The sequence below is a fragment of the Peromyscus maniculatus genome, chromosome 5 (assembly GCF_049852395.1).
Source record: "Peromyscus maniculatus bairdii isolate BWxNUB_F1_BW_parent chromosome 5, HU_Pman_BW_mat_3.1, whole genome shotgun sequence".
Lineage (NCBI taxonomy): Eukaryota > Metazoa > Chordata > Mammalia > Rodentia > Cricetidae > Peromyscus > Peromyscus maniculatus.
In genome coordinates, this window is record NC_134856.1 from 108997392 (window position 1) to 109024988 (window position 27597).

Below are 27597 nucleotides of genomic sequence, written 5' to 3' on the forward strand. Positions count from 1 at the left end.
CCTATGTGTTTTGTGTTCATTGTATAAAATATATATAACTAAAGTCAGGTTGCCCCCATCAAATTCATCACAAATAATAGTTGTTAAGTTTGCAAAAAATCAAATCCCCAATTTACTTCACAGGAAAGTAATGGAAGTCAAGTTATTATAATCTAAGTGTAAAACTCTCAATGAACTAATCTGTGTATCATAACAAGAAATGCAAATATTATAGTGCTTCATGAAATCAACACCGTCCTTAGGAAATAATGTTCACAGTGAATACATAGCTAAGACAATACAGTATTTGTGTGACTCCACAGTCTAAACAGGATTTGGGAGGAAGGGGATCAAGGAGTGGATATGATAAAGATACACCAAATTAATGTGTGAAATTTCCAAACAATCAATTTTTAAAAATTAAAAATTGTTTTAGAATGAGAATGCCAGTTGTTCAATATCTCTTCACTGTGATGTAAGCCCCACTATACATCTGCTTCTCCATTACATGGTCATAGATATGTTCTGCATGTTTCTATTTCTCTGTTTATTTCTTGTCTATCTTTTTAAATTTTTTTATAAAAATAAAATTATTCCTTTATTTTACAACTCAACTGCTGTTTCCCCTTCCTCCATTCTTCCCATTCCCATTGACCACCTCCCCTCTACCCTGCCCCATCTACTCCTCCTCTGTTTCTGTTTGGAAAGGACACATGACTTTAATTATGGGAAGTGATGGCAGGAAGCAGAAAGATATAGAAGGTGTGAGGACCAGGAACTAGAGGCGTTTTAGTAGCAGTTCAACTGAGACCCTCAGGGGTGAGGACTCAGAGGCTTTCAGTGTGAGGATTGGCTGAGGAGTTGGTGAGGTGAAGTTGGCTGTGGCTTGTTCCGTTTCTCTGAACTTTCAGCCTAAACTTCAATATCTGGCTCCGGGCTTTCTATTAATAAGACCATTTGGCATTACATCTTACACTAATATCCACCTATAAGTAAGTATATACTGTGCTGATATATTGTGTACCCTAATAAAATTTACCTGAAGATCAAAGAAGCAGTGCAAGCCACAGTCACCACTTCTTACCAACTCCTCAGCCTGAAAAAGTCTCAGAGGATAGACCTCTAGCTGAATGAGCTGCCTCAGCCAAGAAGGCTTCTAGTTCCTGTCTCCTCATGTTATATATAACTTTTTCTAGGAGCCGTTAAAGGCGTGTGTGGCCCCCAAGTACTGAGATTAAAGGCATGTGCTCCCCAAGTACTGAGATTAAAGGTGTGTGCCAGCAGTGTCTGGTTCTGTTTCTCTCCTAGACTAAGTCAGTCTTACAGAGTCTGGAGTGGCTTTGAAATCTCAGAGATCCAGACAGATCTCTGCAACCCAAATTCTAGAATTAAAGGTATGTGCCACCACCACCTGGCATCTGTGTTTAATCTAGTGGCTTGTTCTGTCCTCTGATCTTCACATAAATTTTATTAGAGTACACAATATATGACCATAACATACCATGTTTGTCTTTCTGGGTCTGAGCTACCTCACTCAAGATTTTTTATTTTACTAGTGTCATCCATTTGTCTTCAGATTTCCTGATTATGTTGTTTTTAAGAGCTGAGTAATACTCCATTGTGTAAATGCACCACACTTTCTTTATCCATTTTTTCCATTGGGGGACATCTGTGTTGCTTCCAGGTTCCTACTATTGCAAATCATGCTGCTATGAAGGACAGACACACAAAGGAGACACAGGAATCAAGACTAGATACATGAGTGAATGAACAAGTGAGTGATTAAGTGTATGAATATATGTGTAGAGGGAAAATAATGTAAGAGAGGATGAGTTGTATTACACTTTCATAGACATCGAAATACAGTCAAGTAGATCTATTTCTAAACATTGTTGAAAGCAAAAGTAATAATAAAAAGCCTTCCAAAGAGAAAAGACAGGTACACTGATGAATTGTGCTCAACCTAAAATAATGACTAACTTCAATAATTTTCAAACTACTCAAAACATACAAGGTAAGGGCACACTACCAAACACATTTTTAGAGCCAACATGGCCAGGATCCTAAAAACAATTAGAGGCAAAAAAAAGAAAAAGAGGCCATGAACTTGAAAATATGCAATGGTAGATACAAGTGAGGGGCTGTAGGGAAAAAAGAAAAGGAGAGAAATTATGTATTATATTACAACCTCAGAAAATATCTGAAAAAAATCACAAAATTATAAACCAATTTTCCTGATGAGCACAGGGGCACATAATTTTAATACAATATGTGTACACATAATTTAACATACAGTAAAATGATTGTTGACCATGGTTAAGGAATTTTCATGCTAGGGATATAAAGATCATGCATAGAATCTAAATCTATTAGGTATGATAGTAGGTAAAGACGAAGGGACAGAAATGACATTACCATCTTAATAAAGGTGCAGAAGCCCTTCTATATGTCACTATCCCTTCAGGATAAACACCCTCATAAAACTTGGAAAAATGAATAGACTCAATAGAATTAAGGCTAAATATAAGAAATGTGAAGCCACCATTATTCTAGATGGGACTTTTTTTTTTAATTTCAAGGTTATCCATCCTGCTGCTTCTACTCTTATTCACTGTTTTGCTTGAAGTCTTTACTAGGAGTGTAAAACAAGAGATTACAGTAAGGGGGGAGTAAGAAAGGAAGAAAGCATTCTAGTTACCACTATTGCAGATTCCATGATTCTATAATTCAAGAACACAAAAGATACCACCAGAACATGATTACAGTTCAGACAACAGTTTCAGAAAGTAAAAAGATGCATGGATTAAAAACTCAGTAGGTTTTCTTTGTGCCAAAAATAACTTTCACCAGAAAATGTCAGAAAAAAAAACTCTACTCACACTATCTTCCAAAGATGAAACAACATACTTATAAATAAACATGACAGATCAAATTCTTCTATATTAAGAATTTTACAAATATGAAGGAATATGTTGAAGGAGACCCTCCAAGATGTATAGAACTCATACACTGAGTAAATGACAGAATTAATATTGTGAGCATGGATATATTACCAAAAATATAGATTGAAATAATATCCTCCAAAATATCAGTGACATTTTCCCTACTATTGTAAAATACAATCTTCATATTTGTATGGAAATATTCAGGATTTTGATGACCAAGTTAACCTGACAGACCAGATCAATACTATATGAATGTCATACCCAGTTTCAATTTAAATTATAATAACATCAAAATAGCAAGATTCTTAATACCCACATATGTCAGGAAATTAGTGAGGGGCCATGGGTAGGGAGGGTTTTGAAATGAAGGAAAATAGAATGCAGTGGCATAATGATTTAAAGTGGAATAATGGAACAGGAAAGGTTTAATTGGGGTGAATGATGGGAGGCCAATATAGAATATGGTATATGTTGAGGGGCAAATAACATCAAAGATATTTCAAAATGTCGTATTGAACCCTACTACTATGCAAACTTTCACATGTGTGTGTATATATATATATACATATATATATATATATACATACATACATATATATAAAATTTCCATATATACATTTATAAAAATGGTTAGAATGGAGTTACCCTAGAAAGGGATGACAATGTTCTTACTAGATATCACAGGGCAACAAATCAAAAGCCTAGTACCAAAAATATATTGTGTCTTTTGGAGTTGTTAGCCAGTGAGGTCCCATAGATTGTGAACTGAAAAGGCTATTGCCAGTGTTCTTGTTTATTCTTGAGAACTTGATGGTAAAATTCTACTTCTGAGAAGAACATATAGTGGAGTCACAGAGGAGAAATCAAGCTATGATATTGGCCTGGAAACTTCATCACTACTGGCTAGTGTTGATAGTGCTGGAAAGTGCTATGCATGTTACAAGAGAAGAAAAACAGTTATCAGGCATAGTCAGGCATGAAGCTGGTGAGTTGTAATAACAAAATGCCTGGGAGGATTTGTCCATTGGTACAAGAATAGCATGAATGTCATGAAGTAACTGACCACCTTTTTTCTTGGATTTAAAGACTATTCCACAAAACAGAACATGTATCTGGTAGTTTAATAGTTATCAAGGCCCCATACTTGTGGCTAGACAGGACATAGTTCTAGGGAAGAACTTGCTTGTGTTGTTTTGATAATGGAACATAGGATTAAACTTGTTGCATTCTCAGATTTGTGCTACTTTCAGCCCTCATTAGAGAAGTCTATTTTGTGTACAGTAAATGGCAATCAACAGAGAGACCTACAGATGCAAGTATAGAAAGTAAGTAACTTTTGGGTGTTCAACTCTAAATGGTGCATCTGTAATAACACCTCCATCTCCTAAGGCTCAGTGGTCAATTTGGAAGTGGGGTAGAAAGACTCTAAAAAACCAAGGCATTGGATTACTGGAAGAAAAATGGTATTTACAGCACACAATAGTGCACTTGCAGAAATAAACTCAAAATGGTTGTGACAGAATGAGAAATACTAATAAAATTTCAAAACAAAAATCATGGTATGGAGAGGTGAAGTGGGCATGCACACATTCTTTCAATGTGTAGCTCTTGATAGGAATAATGTGCAATAGTAGGATCCATAAAACTGAATACATGGGCAACACTAGTGGAACTCTGAGGTTTTTGTTTGTTTGTTTGTTTAAAGGAGGACACAAAGTTGGGTATATATGGAATGGCAGTGTATCTGGGAGGAAATGGTGTTGAATATAATCAAAACAAAATATATGAAATTTTCAAAAAAAGTAATAAAAATATTTTAATTGAGTACTGGTTAGTTCTCAGTTACTTGATGATATATTCATACTAACACACACACACACACACACACACACACACACACACACACATATATATATATATATATATATATATATATATATATATAAACTTTAACTTTTCTCAAATTGTCTTCACCAGAAACTTTGAGCTCTTCTTAAATAAGAGTGAGGAAATGAGTATTATCTTTTTCCTGGTTTTAAAAGAAATGTTATCACTTTCTCCCTATTTACTTTAATGTTTGCTGTTGGCTGTCCTGTATCCCTTTTTTAAATGATAAGTATATTCACTGTTAACCTAGGTTCCTGGATTTTTATTAGGAAGATCTGTTGAACATTTCCTGAAGCCCATAATGTTCTTTTGAGATGTTCATGTGATTTGTGACTTTTTATCTATTTGCTAACTGTATTATATTATTTGTTCCCTTCTGTTGAACAATCATTGCGTATTTACAATGACAATCACTTGATCATAGTCAATGATCATTTTACTGTGTTCTTTCATTCACTTCAGAAGGAATTTTATTTTCAGGCTGTAAGCCTTTTTGTTTTTGATATCAGGGACTTGTTGATTTGGTAGAATGAGTTTTATAGTGTTCCCCAACTTTTTAATTTTATGGAAGAGTTAAAGGATCATTAGTGTTACCTCTGCTTCAGTATTTGGTAGACTCCAGCAATATGCTAGAATCCAGTAATATACTATGAGCTCTCTCTCTCTCTCTCTCTCTCTCTCTCTCTCTCTCTCTCTCTCTCTCTCTCTCTCTCTCTCTCTCTCTCACTCTCTCTCTCTCTCTCTCTTGTGATTGTGTGTGTGTGTGTGTGTGTGTGTGTGTGTGTGTGTGTGTGTGTGTGTGTGTATAAACTACTTGTTTGAGCAACCATTAAGAGCAGATCTACTAGGTTGGGCTGTCTTTGGGCAAAAACTTCCTCTTTGATTTATCTGTCCTTTGTTCTAATCTTATGTTCTGAAGTCTCTTGGATTTATTCCTTCACAAACTAGTGGCCCACCAATGCCCCAGAGTTTCCCATATCCTTCATTTCTTTGCTTTTTTGCCCTTTGAACTATCTACATTTCTTTGATTTTAGAGTGGTATGATGATAGTTGCATATGTTCCTGGGTTTTTTCTTTTTCTACTAGTCCCCAATCCCTCAACCCAACAAGCCAGATCATCATTTTGTTTTTATTTATGAGTTTAGACATAGACTATTTTTGGGAGAGATTGGGCTACTTTACCACTGTCTCATGGAAGAAATACAAAGTTTCATAATTCATGTGCATCATGCTCTACAATGTAATGATTATCCTCACTATGTGTTTCTCCATTGTTATCTTGTAGTGATTTATGCAGCATAAAATAGTAAGTGATGTCAAATATGTGCTTAAATAGCATAAGTTACTTATTGATATCTTATGATGTTACATAGTCACAAAAATTGTAGCTTCTTTTGTTGATAATCTGGGATATACATGCATTATAGATTATAGATTAATTGAAACATATTTGGTGTTTCTTTTTCATCTAAAGGTATTCTATCATACCATCAAAATCATGTCTCATGGTCAACCAAATGAATAAATTAGCTGCAAAAATGAACAAAAATACCCCAAACCATGAAGTACAAATGAAGGCAGTTTTCTCACATAGTGAAGAAAGAAAGAGCAGAGACAGGAGGGACCATCGCATTTGGTACAGCTCTTCTACCCATAAAGACACTGATTATACTGAGTTGTTTAAGTGTGTGTTTTAGGAAACCAGTAGTGCACCCCAAGAGAGGCATTTCCTACTTCTAAATAATATATTCTGAGCCATAATTAGAAATAAGTCTTTGCTATTGTGACATAAGTCACTAATGGCATTTTTTTTTCTGTCTTCAAATTTATAAGTCAAAAAATTCAAAGGAATGCAAAATCCAGTTCAGGAAGGGGAAGAAACATTGTAGGATCTGTTCACCTCTGCCTTCAACCACTTGAGGGTGATGGAGAAGTACTAAAAAATGTCAGTGTGAACTAAGGTTGATATAAGCCTGGAAAAAACCTGTTCTACCCAGCATGAATCAAACATCTGGAATTTGTCTAAGATGATGCTTAAGAGACAAAAATTCAGAGGAACATGGTTGAAGACAGTTGGAGAGAAATTGAAAGACATTTCGTGCTTGTGTTCTAACACACTTCTGATTACTGAAAAATTTCACAATACATACAGACAATGCAAATACATACTACCTGTATTCTGTTAGTATACTTCTAAAAGTCCAATAAAGATGGCTTGGCATTCAAAATAAAACTGCCATATTTATGCTTTTTGATAGATTTTAGGGACTGTGTAACAGTCACATTATTTTTTGATTCTAACAATTTTACATATATAGAAATATTCTTGGAGTATGAAGTAAGTTGTATAATGTACTAATTAGGTGCTTAACTTCTGTGTTCCTGAAATATTTTGATTTTGTATGAAATCACTGAAAGAAATTTATACTAATTGACAAAGACTTTAGAACTCAAGTAGTTTTTATTTTTAAAGAAGAGAGGGGAAAATTCAAAGGGAGTTTTGCATTATTGTCTTATCAAGGGGCATCTCAGAAATAGATGGTATAAATTTGCTGTTAGCAGTTGCTTTCATGGATGACTTTGTACTTGAAGACCTCGAGAAAACTGTTTATTCTGTGGGAATCTTTGAGCAGGCAGCAGGACGGGTTGTAAAATGTAAAACAGCGAACATCTTCATTGACCAAGCAAGAGACTATTAAAAGGTACAAGACATCTGGAGGGGCAGTAGGTTTGGCAGGTCTGAATGTGCTCTGATCTGTTTTGGCCCTTAACCAGATGCCAATTCTTCCTAATCGTATGTCAGAGTCCCAGGTGGAGCACCCTATATAGTTCATGGGGCTTCCTGTAGATTATAGGCTTGGAAAAGAAGTAATGATGCCATCCATGCTACTCTACATAGTCAGGTGCTTTGGAGGAAACAACTGACATATGCTTGAGGCTTTATGCTGTGTAACACCAATGCTAAGATGTGATTAGTGTCCATGTAGACACAAAATTGGGAAGTGAGTTCATGGTTTCTTGAAACAGGTAATAGTAGGTCTATGGAAATGTTGAGTCTCTGTAAAGCTCCCATTACATAGATCCAAACTCTACACATTTTACTCATTTGGAAGGGAATCTGATAGGACACAAGCACAGCTTTTAATGAGCTTTTTTAAATGAGCTGTTATGAGAGTGTACATCCATGAAGAGAAAGGGATTCCTGAGCACCATATGATTGTTGAATTAAATACCCGAGAACAGGCTGAGTTACCTTCCCAAGAGATATGGGAGTGTTGGGCTTCTGAGGTCCCTCACACCATTGTTGCAGCTGTATCTCCTTTTGGATGTGTACCATACCTAATTGGTTGGCATAAATTCTTTAGGCAGCAAATACTCTGTTTCAACAATATGAGGAAATTTGGTTGGCATTGGGATAGATGATCCCTCTATGTCAACTGGCTATCAGAGTCTGGAAGCGACTATGGAGTTGTTTTTGGAGAATTATAACCAGTGGTACTATGGCTCAAGTACTAATGCTAGCAACAAGCATATAAAGCTATACTCATTAAGGTAATAATGGTACAAATGTTTTTGGTAAATAAATAAACTTCTTATATGATTAAGGCCAATTCCAAAGAAATCAAACATATTTTGTGTTTCAAGCCAATGCACACTCGATTATTTGAGATGTCAAAGACTCTCAAGAGGAGTTAAAGGAGTTCTTCTGTTAAATATATTTGGTTTCTTTTAAAATGAATTCTAAGCATCTAATTTAGGCATGAAGATTACTATAGCTATCAGCGTAGTTTATAGAGAAAGTAGTCAGTTATTACTGGCAGAGATTCATAATAACACTACTAATAATTTACTAATGCTGTGGCATGATGGTCAAATATTGAATAAAGAATCCCTCCTTGTCCAAAATCTATTTGAAAGAGATAATAGAAAGAATATAAAACTCTAAGGAAGGGGCAGTAGTCATGAACAATTTCTTTGTGGTCTGTCATGACCATCTGTCATCACAGAGTTGAGATCACTTCAGAGATATCTAAAATAATTTTGACAAGAATCAACACATAGAAAAGAAGTGACAAAAACAAAACAAAACAAAAGAAAAGAACCATCCAGACACATATAAGTATGTGGTAATAAAACTGCTAACATTCCCTGAAGATAAACAGACATAGTTCAGTAATGACGGATTCCACATGTGACTTCTTGCTGTCCAGTGGCTGTGCATGCCTTGGAGTCTTCTGCTAGAATATATAGGAGGAAGAAACTAGCTGAAAGTATGACTCCAGTGAGCCAGTTCTCCAGAGACAGCACTCATCCTCTTTGGAAACTTCTCAGCAATGGAGCTGCGTTTGAGCCAACTTCACAGCTGTAAGTACGCTCTCCCCTATGTGTCTCTAAGTAAAAATATTCAGTCCTTGAGTTTGCTTTGTTGGAACTCTTTCTTTGGAATCTGTATTGTTCTATCTGGTATGAAGAGATATTTGTTCATAGTTTTCCAGGAGAAGAATTCAGCATAGACTTTCTACAATCTTTTAAAATTGTTTTTTTTCTTGAAAACAACTGATCAAGGGAAGAAGAGACAATTGAATCAGTTGTTCTCAACATCCTTTAGCTTGAGACATGCTTGCAATATTCAGGGATAGCCTGTGTTATCTGTAATGAAGGGAGAGAAGAAGTGAAGTGTTACTAGTATCCAATGAGTAGAAACAATGGGGACCATTAAACAACTCCTAATGCACAGGACATCTAGAGCAAATAATACAGCTCAAAAGGACAATGTTTCAGAGTTTGAAAAATTGGAAATTATCAAGGATGTAAAGTCAGTGGGTCCAAATCAGCTTATCTTGAGGCAGAAGAGAGAGTATTTTGCTCCTAGGTATAGTATATGAGTTTTCACATCGAAATAAATCTGAAGAATCTTTAAGTTCTAAAGCCTGAAACAGACAAATGGCAGCTTGTGTTTTGTACTCTTTTCCAGTGTAGCACAAGCAAAATCACATCACACAAAGAAGAGCAAGGAGTGCTGACCAAGTGTCATATTTTGTAGATGTCATTTGGTAGAAAAAGGGAGATCATAACAAAAAAATTCTGTTTGAAATGCAATAGGAGACATTTTTACATTCCTAAATTTTTTTGAGAATTTCACACATGATGAAAATTATATTATTTCACTCCTCCACATCCTCAGAAACCTTTTCCCATTGTCCCTCTAAAGTTCAGGGCTGTTTTTTTTCTTTAATTATTATATTTATGTTTATACATATATATAAACAACCTGCTGGATCCATTTAGTGTTGCTCATATGTCTATTATTTTAGCCTGGACCACTTGGTAATACATAATCAAAGGACACTTTCTCTCAACAAACCTTCTGGACCTCTACCTTTTATGTTGATTCTTCTCTTTCCTCTACTGTGTTCCTTCAGCCTTAAGTTTTGGCCTTGTGCTGTACTCCTTAAGGAGTAACAATTTTTAGATGGAAGTCAATCGTAATCATTGTCAAAATTTTAAGTGTGAGTATTTTTAAAGAGCAAAGGAAGCAGATCAAATCAAGCTTCTAGAGCTTTCTTATAATGTCTTAGTGACAAAGTTTATTATTTCCAAGGAAGGCCAATGATCTCGAATAAAACTGAGTCTCAGAATTGTGACTATGTTCTCTGTCAGAAAATCGGGTAGTGTGAAAACACGTGTGATCTTTCTATGAACATGTGAAGGGTAAAGTCCTTATGGTTGGTGTCCCATTTTCCCTGTTAGCCAATAATCAGCCAATATGAAAATCATTTAGCCCCATAGGCCTTCTCCTTCATAAATATATTCAGATTACAATCACAACAAACTTATCTGCTCAGAGAATTATTATGAAGATTAACTTTAAAGAAAATAATCTGAAGCTTTTGATATATTGTTACTCTATTGACGTTTTATCATAAATTAGCAATTCCAAACTTATATCACTTAAGACAACATTCGCCTCATCTTTTGGATTAGTAATCTTCCTGTGTTTATGATCTAACACACAGAAAAAGCAAACAGATAAACTGTGCGAACACTGTTACCTCAATATCCAAAATCCTGATATCAGACCTGAAGTTTAAAAATTACAAATTCTTCAAGAGTTTGGTTTCTGAAAATGAGCTTAAACTCAAAGATACTAAACTATCGAAAGGGAATGACTTAAAACTACCAGTTGAGGGTTCCTTTCACTTCCAGACATTTGTAGAATTCAGAATCATTTCTCAAACAATAAAAAAAATGGGAAATCACCTGTTTCTCAAAGTATTATACAGAAAAGTGCAATCAATTGCCAAAGTACTCACAGTGATTTTATCTGCTATTCCAGATACTCAATATAATATCATGCAGTGAAGAAATCTTTGGCCCAATAAAACTTTTCTGAAATGGATGAGCCTTGAAAAACCCAGATTAATGCATCATCCCTAAGTGGCTCTTGTTTTATTTAGCAGGGACACTCATGCTGCTGCTGGTGTTGAACCTGCTCCTGTGGGAGAAAGCTGCATCAATTCCCGAGTGTCACACCGAAGTTGGGGGCTGCTGGGAGCCCCTTGTGGAGACCTTTAACAGTGCCATCAACCGAGCTCAAATCATCCGTAATCTTGTTGATAAAATCCATCAAGAGTTTGTATGTATTTAACCTTCATGCTAATGTTTGAATTGCACTAGTAAATGAGACACTAAGTGTCATGACCCAAATATCAGAAAATACACATTCATAGGTAAAAGAAGCATCAACTACTGAAACATGGACGGGATCAATGGGATAGTTTCATGAGATTTCAAAGGATCTAATGATTTTTCTATGTTTTCTCTAATTTTATTTTTTCTTAAAAAATAACTATGGTAGAAACCATTAAAATGTGGCTAGAGTAAGAACACTCATTTCCAAATATTGCATCCAGGATCACAATTTTCCATTGTTCATGTTCATTTAGCACTGTAGAAGATGTGCATTGTAGTGAACTATATATTTGGAACAGGGATAACCTAATGCATGAGAAGAAGAAGAAGAAGAAGAAGAAGAAGAAGAAGAAGAAGAAGAAGAAGAAGAAGAAGAAGAAGAAGAAGAAGAAGAAAGAGAGAGAGAGAGAGAGAGAGAGAGATCTAGTCTTTCAAGAAGCCCCTAAATACTAGGAATTATGATTAAAAGATTTTCAGTGTGAGGGTTTGTTCAGTATCAGGGAAAGATTAGAAGTGCGTTGATTTTTTTCTTGCTGATTGCTATAAGTCATTTCTCAAGGTCAGAAAACACAAAGAAAGACAATATAGGCAAACCTTCAATATGATAGATATCAAGAGAATGTGTCTCTGTTTGAAACATGTTGGGTTTTTATTGACCCAATGTTATTTTTTTCCTCTTAACATGACTCAGTTCACCAATGAATTCTCTTCCGAATCATTTGTGACTATGGTGAGTACCCTGCTTCTTTCCAGTTGCTTCCCCAAAGGAGTCTCATGTCAATGACTTCTACATAGATGATAAAGCATTACACTGAGTTTTTATTTCCTGTTTTTAAGTGACAGTTTTGCTGCATCCTAACCTTAACAAGAGTCCATTAACCTTCCTTGAATTAGCTGATTAATAGAAATAAATAATATATCCTAAATTATATATTTAAGTAAATTTAATATTTCATTAATCATACAGTGAATAATATGGCACATAAACATTAATAATAATTTTGTATATTTTGATTCTTCATTGCTTATTTTTCTACAAAATACTCTACTTTTTATGAAAAATTTTGTTACAATGAACGCAATTTTATTCTAAAACTATTATAAATTTTTATTACATAGCTATATGTATTCAGTGTTAACTGAATAAATTTGAAATGCTTATGTCTGGGTAAGGAAATTTCAATATTTATTGACAGAAAATAGGAAGATTAATAAATATGTTTATGAATCGTGCTGAAATACTAGAGAAAGATGATAATTAAAGCACTTGGTTCTTGATACATTTGCTCCTTTCTCTGTTTGATTTTCAAATAGTTGCTTTTTGGAAGAGTGGGAAAACAGGAGAACAAAAGAGGAGTTAAATGGCTCAAAACTTAGTGAAATGTCAAATTATGTTGCAGATCCAAAAGACACAGAATTAGATGATGGACACTTCCTTAATTCTTTAATTTCTGTTTTTATGAAGTATTCTTTGTTAATAATTACATATCATTTAAATGCATTAATATTCTGCTCATGAAATCATTTATATAATTTCTGAACTCTAATTTTTTGTTTTTATTTGCAGCTTGCACAATTGATGAGGAGGAATCCTACCGTTTACAGGGCAGTAACACACTGCCACACTAATATCATGAACCTTCCAGTTCATGGAACTGAACACATAAATATAAGAGTGAGTTTCCATCTTGGGGTTTTAACAAAACACTAGAAGCCATACACTAGATTTGTGGTTCTCGTAGTTATTGCAGCCATTATGATAGATGTGGTAATCATGCATACAGAAAACAATGGAAGTAAAGTATATTAAAAAATCAATAAACTATAAATAAAATTTGTCAATAAACTATAAATAAAATCAAATACCTAATAACAGTTCAGCAGATTCTTAAATAGTCCATTCAGAGGATGGCACTTTAGCAATGTTGTCACTGAAGTTTCACTCACTATTTTATAGGACACTTTGAGCTAAATTGGCTATTTATGGTTATAAACTCATGTCTACTTAAGTTATGAAAATGCAGCTGTATTTATTATATATTGCTAATGGATTCTTCATGGTGACATCCTACATTACTGTGCACTACATCTTCTCTTCTTGATTTTCAAATCTGCTTTGGTTTTATTTCTATATATACCTATCTCTTCCTCTCTCTATGATTCTCTAAGCCTTAACTGCAAGGCAAATGAGCAGAATAGTCCTGTTAGATACAATTATTATTTTCCTTAGGATGCAACAATGTTCCAATTCATAATGATAATGATATTACAGCAGTTATATTTTGTGATTGTAATCATCACCTCATCTCTCTGTAATAGCATATTTGAATATGATTTAAATTGAATATTATATGACAACAACAAGGCAAAATGAGGAGAGAGATATAAAGGAAATGTATCTTGAAAGCTACAATATTGCTAAACATGTCACAAAGCACTCTTTTAGCATTGCTATATTTGAAACGTGCAAAAATTTAACAGTAGGTGATATTATTTGAGTAAAAAAGGAAATGGAGGTTTTGAAAAGTTGTATTTACACTTGTATAGAAATTAAGAATTCAAGTGTGCATGTCATCCAACCACAGATCTCAATCTTAATCACATGACATCATTCTTCCATGTATTGCCCTTACCATTTGCCTCCACCCTTCCTTAATACCCTTTATATCTTTCTATTATAATTAACAGTCCCCAATATACTCCCATTTTCACTGAGGATAATAACAAATATCAACAGATGGTATAATTTAAATCAGATATGAACATTAAATACTGGATGGGCAAAATTCTGTTGTGATTCCCATTGTTTCTCTTATTAAGGCTAATGTTGTTTATATCTACATAGTGTTTCACCTACACATATCAACAAATATCCTGCTCGCTTAGAGGCAAGGGGAAAGCACATTAATGAGTACCATGCTCTCTTCATTTTATTCTTGTTCTAATGCCTTAAATTCACCTAGAAACCATAAATGAGTTCAGTAATGAATGCCACGATTTATTGATGTGTATTAATCCCTGAGTGAAAATTATTTGAGCCACTTGTCCCTAGCCTAGCTGATGGCATCTGTCTTTCCTGCGTACAATCTTATTGGCCTCTATTGAGCCACAGCAAGTCCTGGTGTGCCAATTGATAGGCAAAATAACCAAATAATAAAGATTTCAATGGGAAGGCATATGTTAGAATTTCATAGGGAAAGCTAACATGGTGACATAACCTCACAAAATTGCTAATTTATAAGAATCCTAATTTGTTTTATTTTGTAGATAATAGACTAATAGTTTAAATTTTACATTGCCACACTATGTAACATCTATACAATATGTGTGATATATACATAGCAAAAACATGTTTGAGTTCAGCTTTTTCACATAAACATCACAAGCAACTAACCTGCTGTATTGAAATTATTTTTAATTCAATGGTTCTGTTGTGTTTGTATTTTTAGACCAAAAAATATTTAAAAATGTTGATCAGTTATGTGGGTGCCTGGAACAGCCCTCTATTCCATCTAACGACTGAATTGAGTGCCATGCCAGATGTCCCTGAAACTCTCCTTTCAAAAACCAATGAGATTGAAAAGAACAACAAAGAACTCCTGGATGACCTTAGGTGGATACTCACCGAGGTAAGCAATTTCCTATTAATTGTTTTCATTCATAAAAGAGGTGGGTTGTGTAATTTTTTTTAAAAAGTATTCTGAAATACTCCTCATTTTGTGGATCATCTTCTCCTAACGCAGTGGTTCTTGTCATATAGATTGTGAACCCTTTGGGGATCCAATGACATTTTCAAAGGTGTCGCTTATGACCATTGGAAAATACAGATTGTTACATTATGATTCATAACAGTAGAAAAATACAGTTTGATGTAGCAACGAAAATAATTTTATGGTTGTGGATCACCATGACTTAAATTGCATTAAAGGGTCTCAGCATTAGGAAGGTTGAGAACCACTGCCCTAAGAGCTTGCTGGCAGGTCCACCGTTCCCTAAGATGGTTCTCCTCACCTCCTGCTCCAGGGATCAGAATGAAACATATCACTTCCTCATGTACACTTAGAGGACACCTTTCCTAGGTGGCGTGAAGGAGCTCAGCTCTTTCACAGTCATCCCTTGGCTCTGCATATTAAGTCACTATCTGATCCCCATCACATGTTAAGTTTTCATACACAAACTGTATGGAGAATAGATTTAATTGAAACATAAAAGAATAGTGGTTCATACCAGCTTCTATGAAATGTAGAGTACATGTAAAAGTTTTCTAAGTGAGAAACTGACAGCACCCCATTCTCTGTCTCAAAGTCTGATACAAACTTCCTACTTTTGCTCTGTTTGTTTCTAAAGGAGAATACTTCATCTGCAATCAATTACATATTAGGGCAGATGCACATGAGTCTTGATCATAGTTTTTAAAAAACTAACTACCGAAGGTCTCCTGACCTGCATAAATGAAAATCCACACCTTTGATGGAAACAAAATTTCTGAATGCATTTCTGTGATTGAACACATAAGAAACAATGAGAAAGGAACATTGCTAATATGATCAACAAGTAACTGAGTATCATTTTGATTTTTAGGCCTATCCTACAGCAAAGAACAAGGAAAAATTCCCCACCTGGGAATATCTTCCATTCATCAAATCAAATAACAATGATGATAAATTTTTGGCGATGTTTAACCTTTGCTTCTGCCTACGCGATAATATATTCCACACTGTAAGTCATCTCAAAACATTGAAGTGTCGAATAACTGGGAAAGATTGCTAAGAGCTCATCACCCTGTCAGCTTTGGAGATGGTTCGTGACAGTCTATTGCTGAGAAAATTCTTTTAATTTTATACCTGTGAATGCATGTGCAGGTATAATGGGCCACTTTGTAAAAATAAAAATGTTCTCATTAAAGATGTTCAAATCTAAAAACCTATTTGTTTTGTGTTCATTGTATAAAATATATATAACTAAAGTCAGGTTGCCCCCATCAAATTCATCACAAATAATAGTTGTTAAGTTTGCAAAAAATCAAATCCCCAATTTACTTCACAGGAAAGTAATGGAAGTCAAGTTATTATAATCTAAGTGTAAAACTCTCAATGAACTAATCTGTGTATCATAACAAGAAATGCAAATATTATAGTGCTTCATGAAATCAACACCGTCCTTAGGAAATAATGTTCACAGTGAATACATAGCTAAGACAATACAGTATTTGTGTGACTCCACAGTCTAAACAGGATTTGGGAGGAAGGGGATCAAGGAGTGGATATGATAAAGATACACCAAATTAATGTGTGAAATTTCCAAACAATCAATTTTTAAAAATTAAAAATTGTTTTAGAATGAGAATGCCAGTTGTTCAATATCTCTTCACTGTGATGTAAGCCCCACTATACATCTGCTTCTCCATTACATGGTCATAGATATGTTCTGCATGTTTCTATTTCTCTGTGTTGAACAAGTCATTCTTTATTATCATTTTAATTGAACTGGATACACTCTTTGTATAATTTGTGTATTAAAATCATTGTCACATTAAGGTGTAAATACCCCAGGGATACCTGCTATGGAACTCTGATGAAGTAATCAGTCATCTTTCCTCCCACTTTCTATTGTCAACCACCATTTGTTACTCTGTTTCAACTATACCTTAAATGTTACAACAAGGAAGGCTTTGATTTTTTTCCTTTTTTTATTTAGAGATTTTCCATTCATTTTACATATCAACCACAGATTCCCTCATCCTCCCTCCTCCCATTCCCAGTCCTTCCCTCAATCCAAACCCCCCTTACACTCCCTCCAAGGCAAGGGGAGTCAGCAGAGCCTGGTACATTCAGTTGAAGCAAGTCCAAGCCCCTCCTCCCTGCACCAAGGTTTCCCAAAGTGTCTCACTATAGGTACCAGGCTCCAAAAAGCCAGCTCATACACTAGGAACAGGTCCTGGTCCCACTGTCTGGAGGGCCCTTAAAGAATTCAATCAACTGTCGCACTTATCTAGAGGGCCTAGTCCAACACCAAGGGGGCTCCTCAGCCATTGGTCCACAGTTCATGCATTTCCAGTAGTTTGGTCAGTCGTCTCTGCACCAACTTTGATATTTTTTTTCTCTAGGAACTTTTAATTTTTCCTCTCTGATTTCTTCTGTGACATGCTAAACAGTAAATCCTTCAGTCTCCATGTATTTGTATAGATTATGCAGTTTTCTTGATATTAATTCTTATTTTATTGTACTATAATCTGAGAAGATACAGGAGGTTATTCTGATACTTTTGGATTTGGTAAAGACCTGATATTGATTTTGAATATGCTCAAATATAGATTTAGTTTTTATTATTCTAACAGTATCTTCTCCTTCATTATCTGTCCTTGATCATCTTTTTTCTTGTAGTCTTTCCTTTGTTCTTTCCTGAGCCACAAACACCTTTTGTTTTTTTCTATATGATCTGTTTATTTCTTGTCTAACTTTTTAAATTTTTTTATAAATAAAAATTATTCCTTTATTTTACAACTCAACTGCTGTTTTCCCTCCCTCCATTCTTCCCATTCCCATTGACCACCTCCCCTCTACCCTGCCCCATCTACTCCTCCTCTGTTTCTGTTTGGAAAGGACACATGACTTTAATTATGGGAAGTGATGGCAGGAAGCAGAAAGATATAGAAGGTGTGAGGACCAGGAACTAGAGGCGTTTTAGTAGCAGTTCAACTGAGACCCTCAGGGGTGAGGACTCAGAGGCTTTCAGTGTGAGGATTGGCTGAGGTGTTGGTGAGGTGAAGTTGGCTGTGGCTTGTTCCATTTCTCTGAACTTTCAGCCTAAACTTCAATATCTGGCTCCGGGCTTTCTATTAATAAGACCATTTGGCATTACATCTTACACTAATATCCACCTATAAGTAAGTATATACTGTGCTGATATATTGTGTAGCCTAATAAAATTTGCCTGAAGATCAAAGAAGCAGTGCAAGCCACAGTCACCACTTCTTACCAACTCCTCAGCCTGAAAAAGTCTCAGAGGATAGACCTCTAGCTGAATGAGCTGCCTCAGCCAAGAAGGCTTCTAGTCCTGTCTCCTCATGTTATATATAACTTTTTCTAGGAGCCGTTAAAGGCGTGTGTGGCCCCCAAGTACTGAGATAAAAGGCGTGTGCTCCCCAAGTACTGAGATTAAAGGTGTGTGCCACCAGTGTCTGGTTCTGTTTCTCTCCTAGACTAAGTCAGTCTTACAGAGTCTGGAGTGGCTTTGAACTCTCAGAGATCCAGACAGATCTCTGCCACCCAAATTCTAGGATTAAAGGTATGTGCCACCACCACCTGGCATCTGTGTTTAATCTAGTGGCTTGTTCTGTCCTCTGATCTTCACATAAATTTTATTAGAGTACACAATATATGACCATAACATACCATGTTTGTCTTTCTGGGTCTGAGCTACCTCACTCAAGATTTTTTATTTTACTAGTGTCATCCATTTGTCTTCAGATTTCCTGATTATGTTGTTTTTAAGAGCTGAGTAATACTCCATTGTGTAAATGCACCACACTTTCTTTATCCATTTTTTCCATTGGGGGACATCTGTGTTGCTTCCAGGTTCCTACTATTGCAAATCATGCTGCTATGAAGGACAGACACACAAAGGAGACACAGGAATCAAGACTAGATACATGAGTGAATGAACAAGTGAGTGATTAAGTGTATGAATATATGTGTAGAGGGAAAATAATGTAAGAGAGGATGAGTTGTATTACACTTTCATAGACATCGAAATACAGTCAAGTAGATCTATTTCTAAACATTGTTGAAAGCAAAAGTAATAATAAAAAGCCTTCCAAAGAGAAAAGACAGGCACACTGATGAATTGTGCTCAACCTAAAATAATGACTAACTTCAATAATTTTCAAACTACTCAAAACATACAAGGTAAGGGCACACTACCAAACACATTTTTAGAGCCAACATGGCCAGGATCCTAAAAACAATTAGAGGCAAAAAAAAGAAAAAGAGGCCATGAACTTGAAAATATGCAATGGTAGATACAAGTGAGGGGCTGTAGGGAAAAAAGAAAAGGAGAGAAATTATGTATTATATTACAACCTCAGAAAATATCTGAAAAAAATCACAAAATTATAAACCAATTTTCCTGATGAGCACAGGGGCACATAATTTTAATACAATATGTGTACACATAATTTAACATACAGTAAAATGATTGTTGACCATGGTTAAGGAATTTTCATGCTAGGGATATAAAGATCATGCATAGAATCTAAATCTATTAGGTATGATAGTAGGTAAAGACGAAGGGACAGAAATGACATTACCATCTTAATAAAGGTGCAGAAGCCCTTCTATATGTCACTATCCCTTCAGGATAAACACCCTCATAAACTTGGAAAAATGAATAGACTCAATAGAATTAACGCTAAATATAAGAAATGTGAAGCCACCATTATTCTAGATGGGATTTTTTTTTAATTTCAAGGTTATCCATCCTGCTGCTTCTACTCTTATTCACTGTTTTGCTTGAAGTCTTTACTAGGAGTGTAAAACAAGAGATTACAGTAAGGGGGGAGTAAGAAAGGAAGAAAGCATTCTAGTTACCACTATTGCAGATTCCATGATTCTATAATTCAAGAACACAAAAGATACCACCAGAACATGATTACAGTTCAGACAACAGTTTCAGAAAGTAAAAAGATGCATGGATTAAAAACTCAGTAGGTTTTCTTTGTGCCAAAAATAACTTTCACCAGAAAATGTCAGAAAAAAAAACTCTACTCACACTATCTTCCAAAGATGAAACAACATACTTATAAATAAACATGACAGGTCAAATTCTTCTATATTAAGAATTTTACAAATATGAAGGAATATGTTGAAGGAGACCCTCCAAGATGTATAGAACTCATACACTGAGTAAATGACAGAATTAATATTGTGAGCATGGACATATTACCAAAAAATATAGATTGAAATAATATCCTCCAAAATATCAGTGACATTTTCCCTACTATTGGAAAATACAATCTTAATATTTGTATGGAATTATTCAGGATCTTGATGACCAAGTTAACCTGACAGACCAGATCGATACTATATGAATGTCATAACCAGTTTCAATTTAAATTATAATAACATCAAAATAGCAAGATTCTTAATACCCACATATGTCAGGAAATTAGTGAGGGGCCATGGGTAGGGAGGGTTTTGAAATGAAGGAAAATAGAATGCAGTGGCATAATGATTTAAAGTGGAATAATGGAACAGGAAAGGTTTAATTGGGGTGAATGATGGGAGGCCAGTATAGAATATGGTATATGTTGAGGGGCAAATAACATCAAAGATATTTCAAAAAGTCGTATTGAACCCTACTACTATGCAAACTTTCACATGTGTGTGTGTGTGTATATATTATATATATATATATATATATACATATATATAAAATTTCCATATATACATTTATAAAAATGGTTAGAATGGAGTTACCCTAGAAAGGGATGACAATGTTCTTACTAGATATCACAGGGCAACAAATCAAAAGCCTAGTACCAAAAACATATTGTGTCTTTTGGAGTTGTTAGCCAGTGAGGTCCCATAGATTGTGAACTGAAAAGGCTATTGCCAGTGTTCTTGTTTATTCTTGAGAACTTGATGGTAAAATTCTACTTCTGAGAAGAACATATATTGGAGTCACAGAGGAGAAATCAAGCTATGATATTGGCCTGGAAACTTCATCACTACTGGCTAGTGTTGATAGTGCTGGAAAGTGCTATGCATGTTACAAGAGAAGAAAAACAGTTATCAGGCATAGTCAGGCATGAAGCTGGTGAGCTGTAATAACAAAATGCCTGGGAGGATTTGTCCATTGGTACAAGAATAGCATGAATGTCATGAAGTAACTGACCACCTTTTTTCTTGGATTTAAAGACTATTCCACAAAACAGAACATGTATCTGGTAGTTTAATAGTTATCAAGGCCCCATACTTGTGGCTAGACAGGACATAGTTCTAGGGAAGAACTTGCTTGTCTTGTTTTGATAATGGAACATAGGATTAAACTTGTTGCATTCTCAGATTTGTGCTAATTTCAGCCCTCATTAGAGAAGTATTTTGTGTACAGTAAACGGCAATCAACAGAGAGACCTACAGATGCAAGTATAGAAATTAAGTAACTTTTGGGTGTTCAGCTCTAAATGGTGCATCTGTAATAACACCTCCATCTCCTAAGGCTCAGTGGTCAATTTGGAAGTGGGGTAGAAAGACTCTAAAAAACCAAGGCATTGGATTACTGGAAGAAAATGGTATTTACAGCACACAATAGTGCACTTGCAGAAATAAACTCAAAATGGTTGTGACAGAATGAGAAATACTAATAAAATTTCAAAGCAAAAATCATGGTATGGAGAGGTGAAGTGGGCATGCACACATTCTTTCAATGTGTAGCTCTTGATAGGATTAATGTGCAATAGTAGGATCCATAAAACTGAATACATGGGCAACACTAGTGGAACTCTGAGGTTTTTTGTTTGTTTGTTTGTTTAAAGGAGGACACAAAGTTGAGTATATATGGAATGGCAGTGTATCTGGGAGGAAATGGTGTTGAATATAATCAAAACAAAATATATGAAATTTTCAAAAAAAGTAATAAAATATTTTAATTGAGTACTGGTTAGTTCTCAGTTACTTGATGATATATTCATACTAACACACACACACACACACACACATATATATATATATATATATATATATATATATATATATCAAAACTTTAACTTTTCTCAAATTGTCTTCACCAGAAACTTTGAGCTCTTCTTAAATAAGAGTGAGGAAATGAGTATTATCTTTTTCCTGGTTTTAAAAGAAATGTTATCACTTTCTCCCTATTTACTTTAATGTTTGCTGTTGGCTGTCCTGTATCCCTTTTTTAAATGATAAGTATATTCACTGTTAACCTAGGTTCCTGGATTTTTATTAGGAAGATCTGTTGAACATTTCCTGAAGCCCATAATGTTCTTTTGAGATGTTCATGTGATTTGTGACTTTTTATCTATTTGCTAACTGTATTATATTATTTGTTCCCTTCTGTTGAACAATCATTGCGTATTTACAATGACAATCACTTGATCATAGTCAATGATCATTTTACTGTGATCTTTCATTCACTTCAGAAGGAATTTTATTTTCAGGCTATAAGCCTTTTTGTTTTTGATATCAGGGACTTGTTGATTTGGTAGAATGAGTTTTATAGTGTTCCCCAACTTTGTAATTTTATGGAAGAGTTAAAGGATCATTAGTGTTACCTCTGCTTCAGTATTTGGTAGACTTCAGCAATATGCTAGAATCCAGTAATATACTACGAGCTCTCTCTCTCTCTCTCTCTCTCTCTCTCTCTCTCTCTCTCTCTCTCTCTCTCTCTCTCTCGTGATTGTGTGTGTGTGTGTGTGTGTGTGTGTGTGTGTGTGTGTGTGTGTGTGTATAAACTACTTGTTTGAGCAACCATTAAGAGCAGATCTACTAGGTTGGGCTGTCTTTGGGCAAAAACTTCCTCTTTGATTTATCTGTCCTTTGTTCTAATCTTATGTTCTGAAGTCTCTTGGATTTATTCCTTCACAAACTAGTGGCCCACCAATGCCCCAGAGTTTCCCATATCCTTCATTTCTTTGCTTTTTTGCCCTTTGAACTATCTACATTTCTTTGATTTTAGAGTGGTATGATGATAGTTGCATATGTTCCTGGGTTTTTTTCTTTTTCTACTAGTCCCCAATCCCTCAACCCAACAAGCCAGATCATTATTTTGTTTTTATTTATGAGTTTAGACATAGACTATTTTTGGGAGAGATTGGGCTACTTTACCACTGTCTCATGGAAGAAATACAAAGTTTCATAATTCATGTGCATCATGCTCTACAATGTAATGATTATCCTCACTATGTGTTTCTCCATTGTCATCTTGTAGTGATTTATGCAGCATAAGATAGTAAGTGATGTCAAATATGTGCTTAAATAGCATAAGTTACTTATTGATATCTTATGATGTTACATAGTCACAAAAATTGTAGCTTCTTTTGTTGATAATCTGGGATATACATGCATTATAGATTATAGATTAATTGAAACATATTTGGTGTTTCTTTTTCATCCAAAGGTATTCTATCATACCATCAAAATCATGTCTCATGGTCAACCAAATGAATAAATTAGCTGCAAAAATGAACAAAAATACTCCAAACCATGAAGTACAAATGAAGGCAGTTTTCTCACATAGTGAAGGAAGAAAGAGCAGAGACAGGAGGGACCATCGCATTTGGTACAGCTCTTCTACCCATAAAGACACTGATTATACTGAGTTGTTTAAGTGTGTGTTTTAGGAAACCAGTAGTGCACCCCAAGAGAGGCATTTCCTACTTCTAAATAATATATTCTGAGCCATAATTAGAAATAAGTCTTTGCTATTGTGTCATAAGTCACTAATGGCATATTTTTTTTTCTGTCTTCAAATTTCTAAGTCAAAAAATTCAAAGGAATGCAAAATCCAGTTCAGGAAGGGGAAGAAACATTGTAGGATCTGTTCACCTCTGCCTTCAACCACTTGAGGGTGATGGAGAAGTACTAAAAAATGTCAGTGTGAACTAAGGTTGATATAAGCCTGGAAAAAACCTGTTCTACCCAGCATGAATCAAACATCTGGAATTTGTCTAAGATGATGCTTAAGAGACAAAAATTCAGAGGAAAATGGTTGAAGACAGTTGGAGAGAAATTGAAAGCCATTTCGTGCTTGTGTTCTAACACACTTCTGATTACTGAAAAATTTCACAATACATACAGACAATGCAAATACATACTACCTGTATTCTGTTAGTTTACTTTTAAAGTCCAAAAAGATGGCTTGGCATTCAAAATGAAACTGCCATATTTATGCTTTTTGATAGATTTTAGGGACTGTGTAACAGTCACATTATTTTTTGATTCTAACAATTTTACATATATAGCAATATTCTTGGAGTATGAAGTAAGTTGTATAATGTACTAATTAGGTGCTTAACTTCTGTTGTTCCTGAAATATTTTGATTTTGTATGAAATCACTGAAAGAAATTTATACTAATTGACAAAGACTTTAGAACTCAAGTAGTTTTTATTTTTAAAGAAGAGAGGGGAAAATTCAAAGGGAGTTTTGCATTATTGTCTTATCAAGGGGCATCTCAGAAATAGATGGTATAAATTTGCTCTTAGCAGTTGCTTTCATGGATGACTTTGTACTTGAAGACCTCGAGAAAACTGTTTATTCTGTGGGAATCTTTGAGCAGGCAGCAGGACAGGTTGTAAAATGTAAAACAGCGAACATCTTCATTGACCAAGCAAGAGACTATTAAAAGGTACAAGACATCTGGAGGGGCAGTAGGTTTGGCAGGTCTGAATGTGCTCTGATCTGTTTTGGCCCTTAACCAGATGCCAATTCTTCCTAATCGTATGTCAGAGTCCCAGGTGGAGCACCCTATATAGTTCATGGGGCTGCCTGTAGATTATAGGCTTGGAAAAGAAGTAATGATGCCATCCATGCTACTCTACATAGTCAGGTGCTTTGGAGGAAACAACTGACATATGCTTGAGGCTTTATGCTGTGTAACACCAATGCTAAGATGTGATTAGTGTCCATGTAGACACAAAATTGGGAAGTGAGTTCATGGTTTCTTGAAACAGGTAATAGTAGCTCTATGGAAATGTTGAGTTTCTGTAAAGCTCCCATTACATAGATCCAAACTCTACACATTTTACTCATTTGGAAGGGAATCTGATAGGACACAAGCACAGTTTTTAATGAGCTTTTTTAAATGAGCTGTTATGAGAGTGTACATCCATGAAGAGAAAGGGATTCCTGAGCACCATATGATTGTTGAATTAAATACCCGAGAACAGGCTGAGTTACCTTCCCAAGAGATATGGGACAGTTGGGCTTCTGAGGTCCCTCACACCATTGTTGCAGCTGTATCTCCTTTTGGATGTGTACCATACCTAATTGGTTGGCATAAATTCTTTAGGCAGCAAATACTCTGTTTCAACAATATGAGGAAATTTGGTTGGCATTGGGATAGATGATCCCTCTATGTCAACTGGCTGTCAGAGTCTGGAAGCGACTATGGAGTTGTTTTTTGGAGAATTATCACCAGTGGTACAAGTACTAATGCTAGCAGCAAGCATATAAAGCTATACTCATTAAGGCAATAGTGGTACAAATGTTTTTGGTAAATAAATAAACTTCTGATATGATTAAGGCCAATTCCAAAGAAATCAAACATATTTTGTATTTCAAGCCAATGCACACTCAATTTTTTGAGATGTCAAAGACTCTCAAGAGGAGTTAAAGGAGTTCTTCTGTTAAATATATTTGGTTTCTTTCAAAATGAATTCTAAGCATCTAATTTAGGCATGAAGATTACTATAGCTATCAGCGTAGTTTATAGAGAAAGTAGTCAGTTATTACTGGCAGAGATTCATAATAACACTACTAATAATTTACTAATGCTGTGGCATGATGGTCAAATATTGAATAAAGAATCCCTCCTTGTCCAAAATCTATTTGAAAGAGATAATAGAAAGAATATAAAACTCTAAGGAAGGGGCAGTAGTCATGAACAATTTCTTTGTGGTCTGTCATGACCATCTGTCATCACAGAGTCGAGATCACTTCAGAGATATCAAAAATAATTTTGACAAGAATCAACACATAGAAAAGAAGTGACAAAAACAAAACAAAACAAAACAAAAGAACCATCCAGACACATATAAGTATGTGGTAATAAAACTGCTAACATTCCCTGAAGATAAACAGACATAGTTCAGTAATGACAGATTCCACATGTGACTTCTTGCTGTCCAGTGACTGTGCATACCTTGGAGTCTTCTGCTAGAATATATAGGAGGAAGAAACTAGCTGAAAGTATGACTCCAGTGAGCCAGTTCTCCAGAGACAGCACTCATCCTCTTTGGAAACTTCTCAGCAATGGATCTGCGTTTGAGCCAACTTCACAGCTGTAAGTACGCTCTCCCCCATGTGTCTCTAAGTAAAAATATTCAGTCCTTGAGTTTGCTTTTTTGGAACTCTTTCTTTGGAATCTTTATTGTTCTATCTGGTATGAAGAATATTTGTTCATAGTTTTCCAGGAGAAGAATTCAGCATAGACTTTCTACAATCTTTTAAAATTGTTTTTTTTTTTCTTGAAAACAACTGTACAAGGGAAGAAGAGAAAATTTAATCAGTTGTTCTCAACATCCTTTAGCTTGAGTCATGCTTGCAATATTCAGGGATAGCCTGTGTTATCTGTAATGAAGGGAGAGAAGAAGTGAAGTGTTACTGGTATCCAATGAGTAGAAACAATGGGGAACATTAAACAACTCCTAATGCACAGGACATCTAGAATAAATAATACAGTTCAAAAGGACAATGTTTCAGAGTTTGAAAAATTGGAAATTATCAAGGATGTAAACTCAGTGGGTCCAAATCAGCTTATCTTGAGGCAGAAGAGAGAGTATTTTGCTCCTAGGTATAGTATATGAGTTTTCACATCGGAATAAATCTGAAGAATCTTTAAGTTCTAAAGCCTGAAACAGACAAATGGCAGCTTGTGTTTTGTACTCTTTTCCAGTGTAGCACAAGCAAAAGCACATCACACAAAGAAGAGCAATGAGTGCTGACCAAGTGTCATATTTTGTAGATGTCATTTGGTAGAAAAAGGGAGATCATAACAAAAAAATTCTGTTTGAAATGCAATAGGAGACATTTTTACATTCCTAAATTTTTTTGAGAATTTCACACATGATGAAAATTATATTATTTCACTCATCCACATCCCCAGAAACCTATTCCCATGGTCCCACTAAAGTTCAGGTCTGTTTTTTTCTTTAATTATTATATTTATATTTGTACATACATATATACAACCTGCTGGATCCATTTAGTGTTGCTCATATGTCTATGATTTTAGGCTGGACAACTTGGTATTGCATAATCAAAGGGCACTTTCTCTCAACAAACTTTCTAGACCTCTCCCTTTTATGTTGATTCTTCTCTTTCCTCTACTGTGTTCCTTCAGCCTTAAGTTTT

At 35.1% G+C, this 27597-nt stretch overlaps 1 protein-coding gene across 4 annotated transcripts in view; it reads left to right on the plus strand.

Moving 5' to 3' along the window:
- Positions 1-9064: 9064 nt before the first annotated feature.
- Positions 9065-27597, plus strand: part of LOC143273444 (prolactin-8A9-like) — a 24852-nt gene continuing 6319 nt past the window's right edge. Inside the window, exons 1-6 of one of the 4 annotated variants that reach the window (XM_076573092.1) lie at positions 9065-9176; positions 11270-11448; positions 12196-12234; positions 13072-13179; positions 14954-15133; positions 16086-16427. In XM_076573092.1, coding sequence (XP_076429207.1) covers positions 9146-9176; positions 11270-11448; positions 12196-12234; positions 13072-13179; positions 14954-15133; positions 16086-16274 — 726 coding nt within the window. In that variant the 5' untranslated portion in view covers positions 9065-9145 and the 3' untranslated portion in view covers positions 16275-16427. Of the gene's footprint in view, positions 9177-11269; positions 11449-12195; positions 12235-13071; positions 13180-14953; positions 15134-16085; positions 16428-26420; positions 26528-27597 lie in introns of those variants that run through there. The other 3 variants (XM_076573095.1, XM_076573094.1, XM_076573093.1) reach the window with 3 other exon arrangements.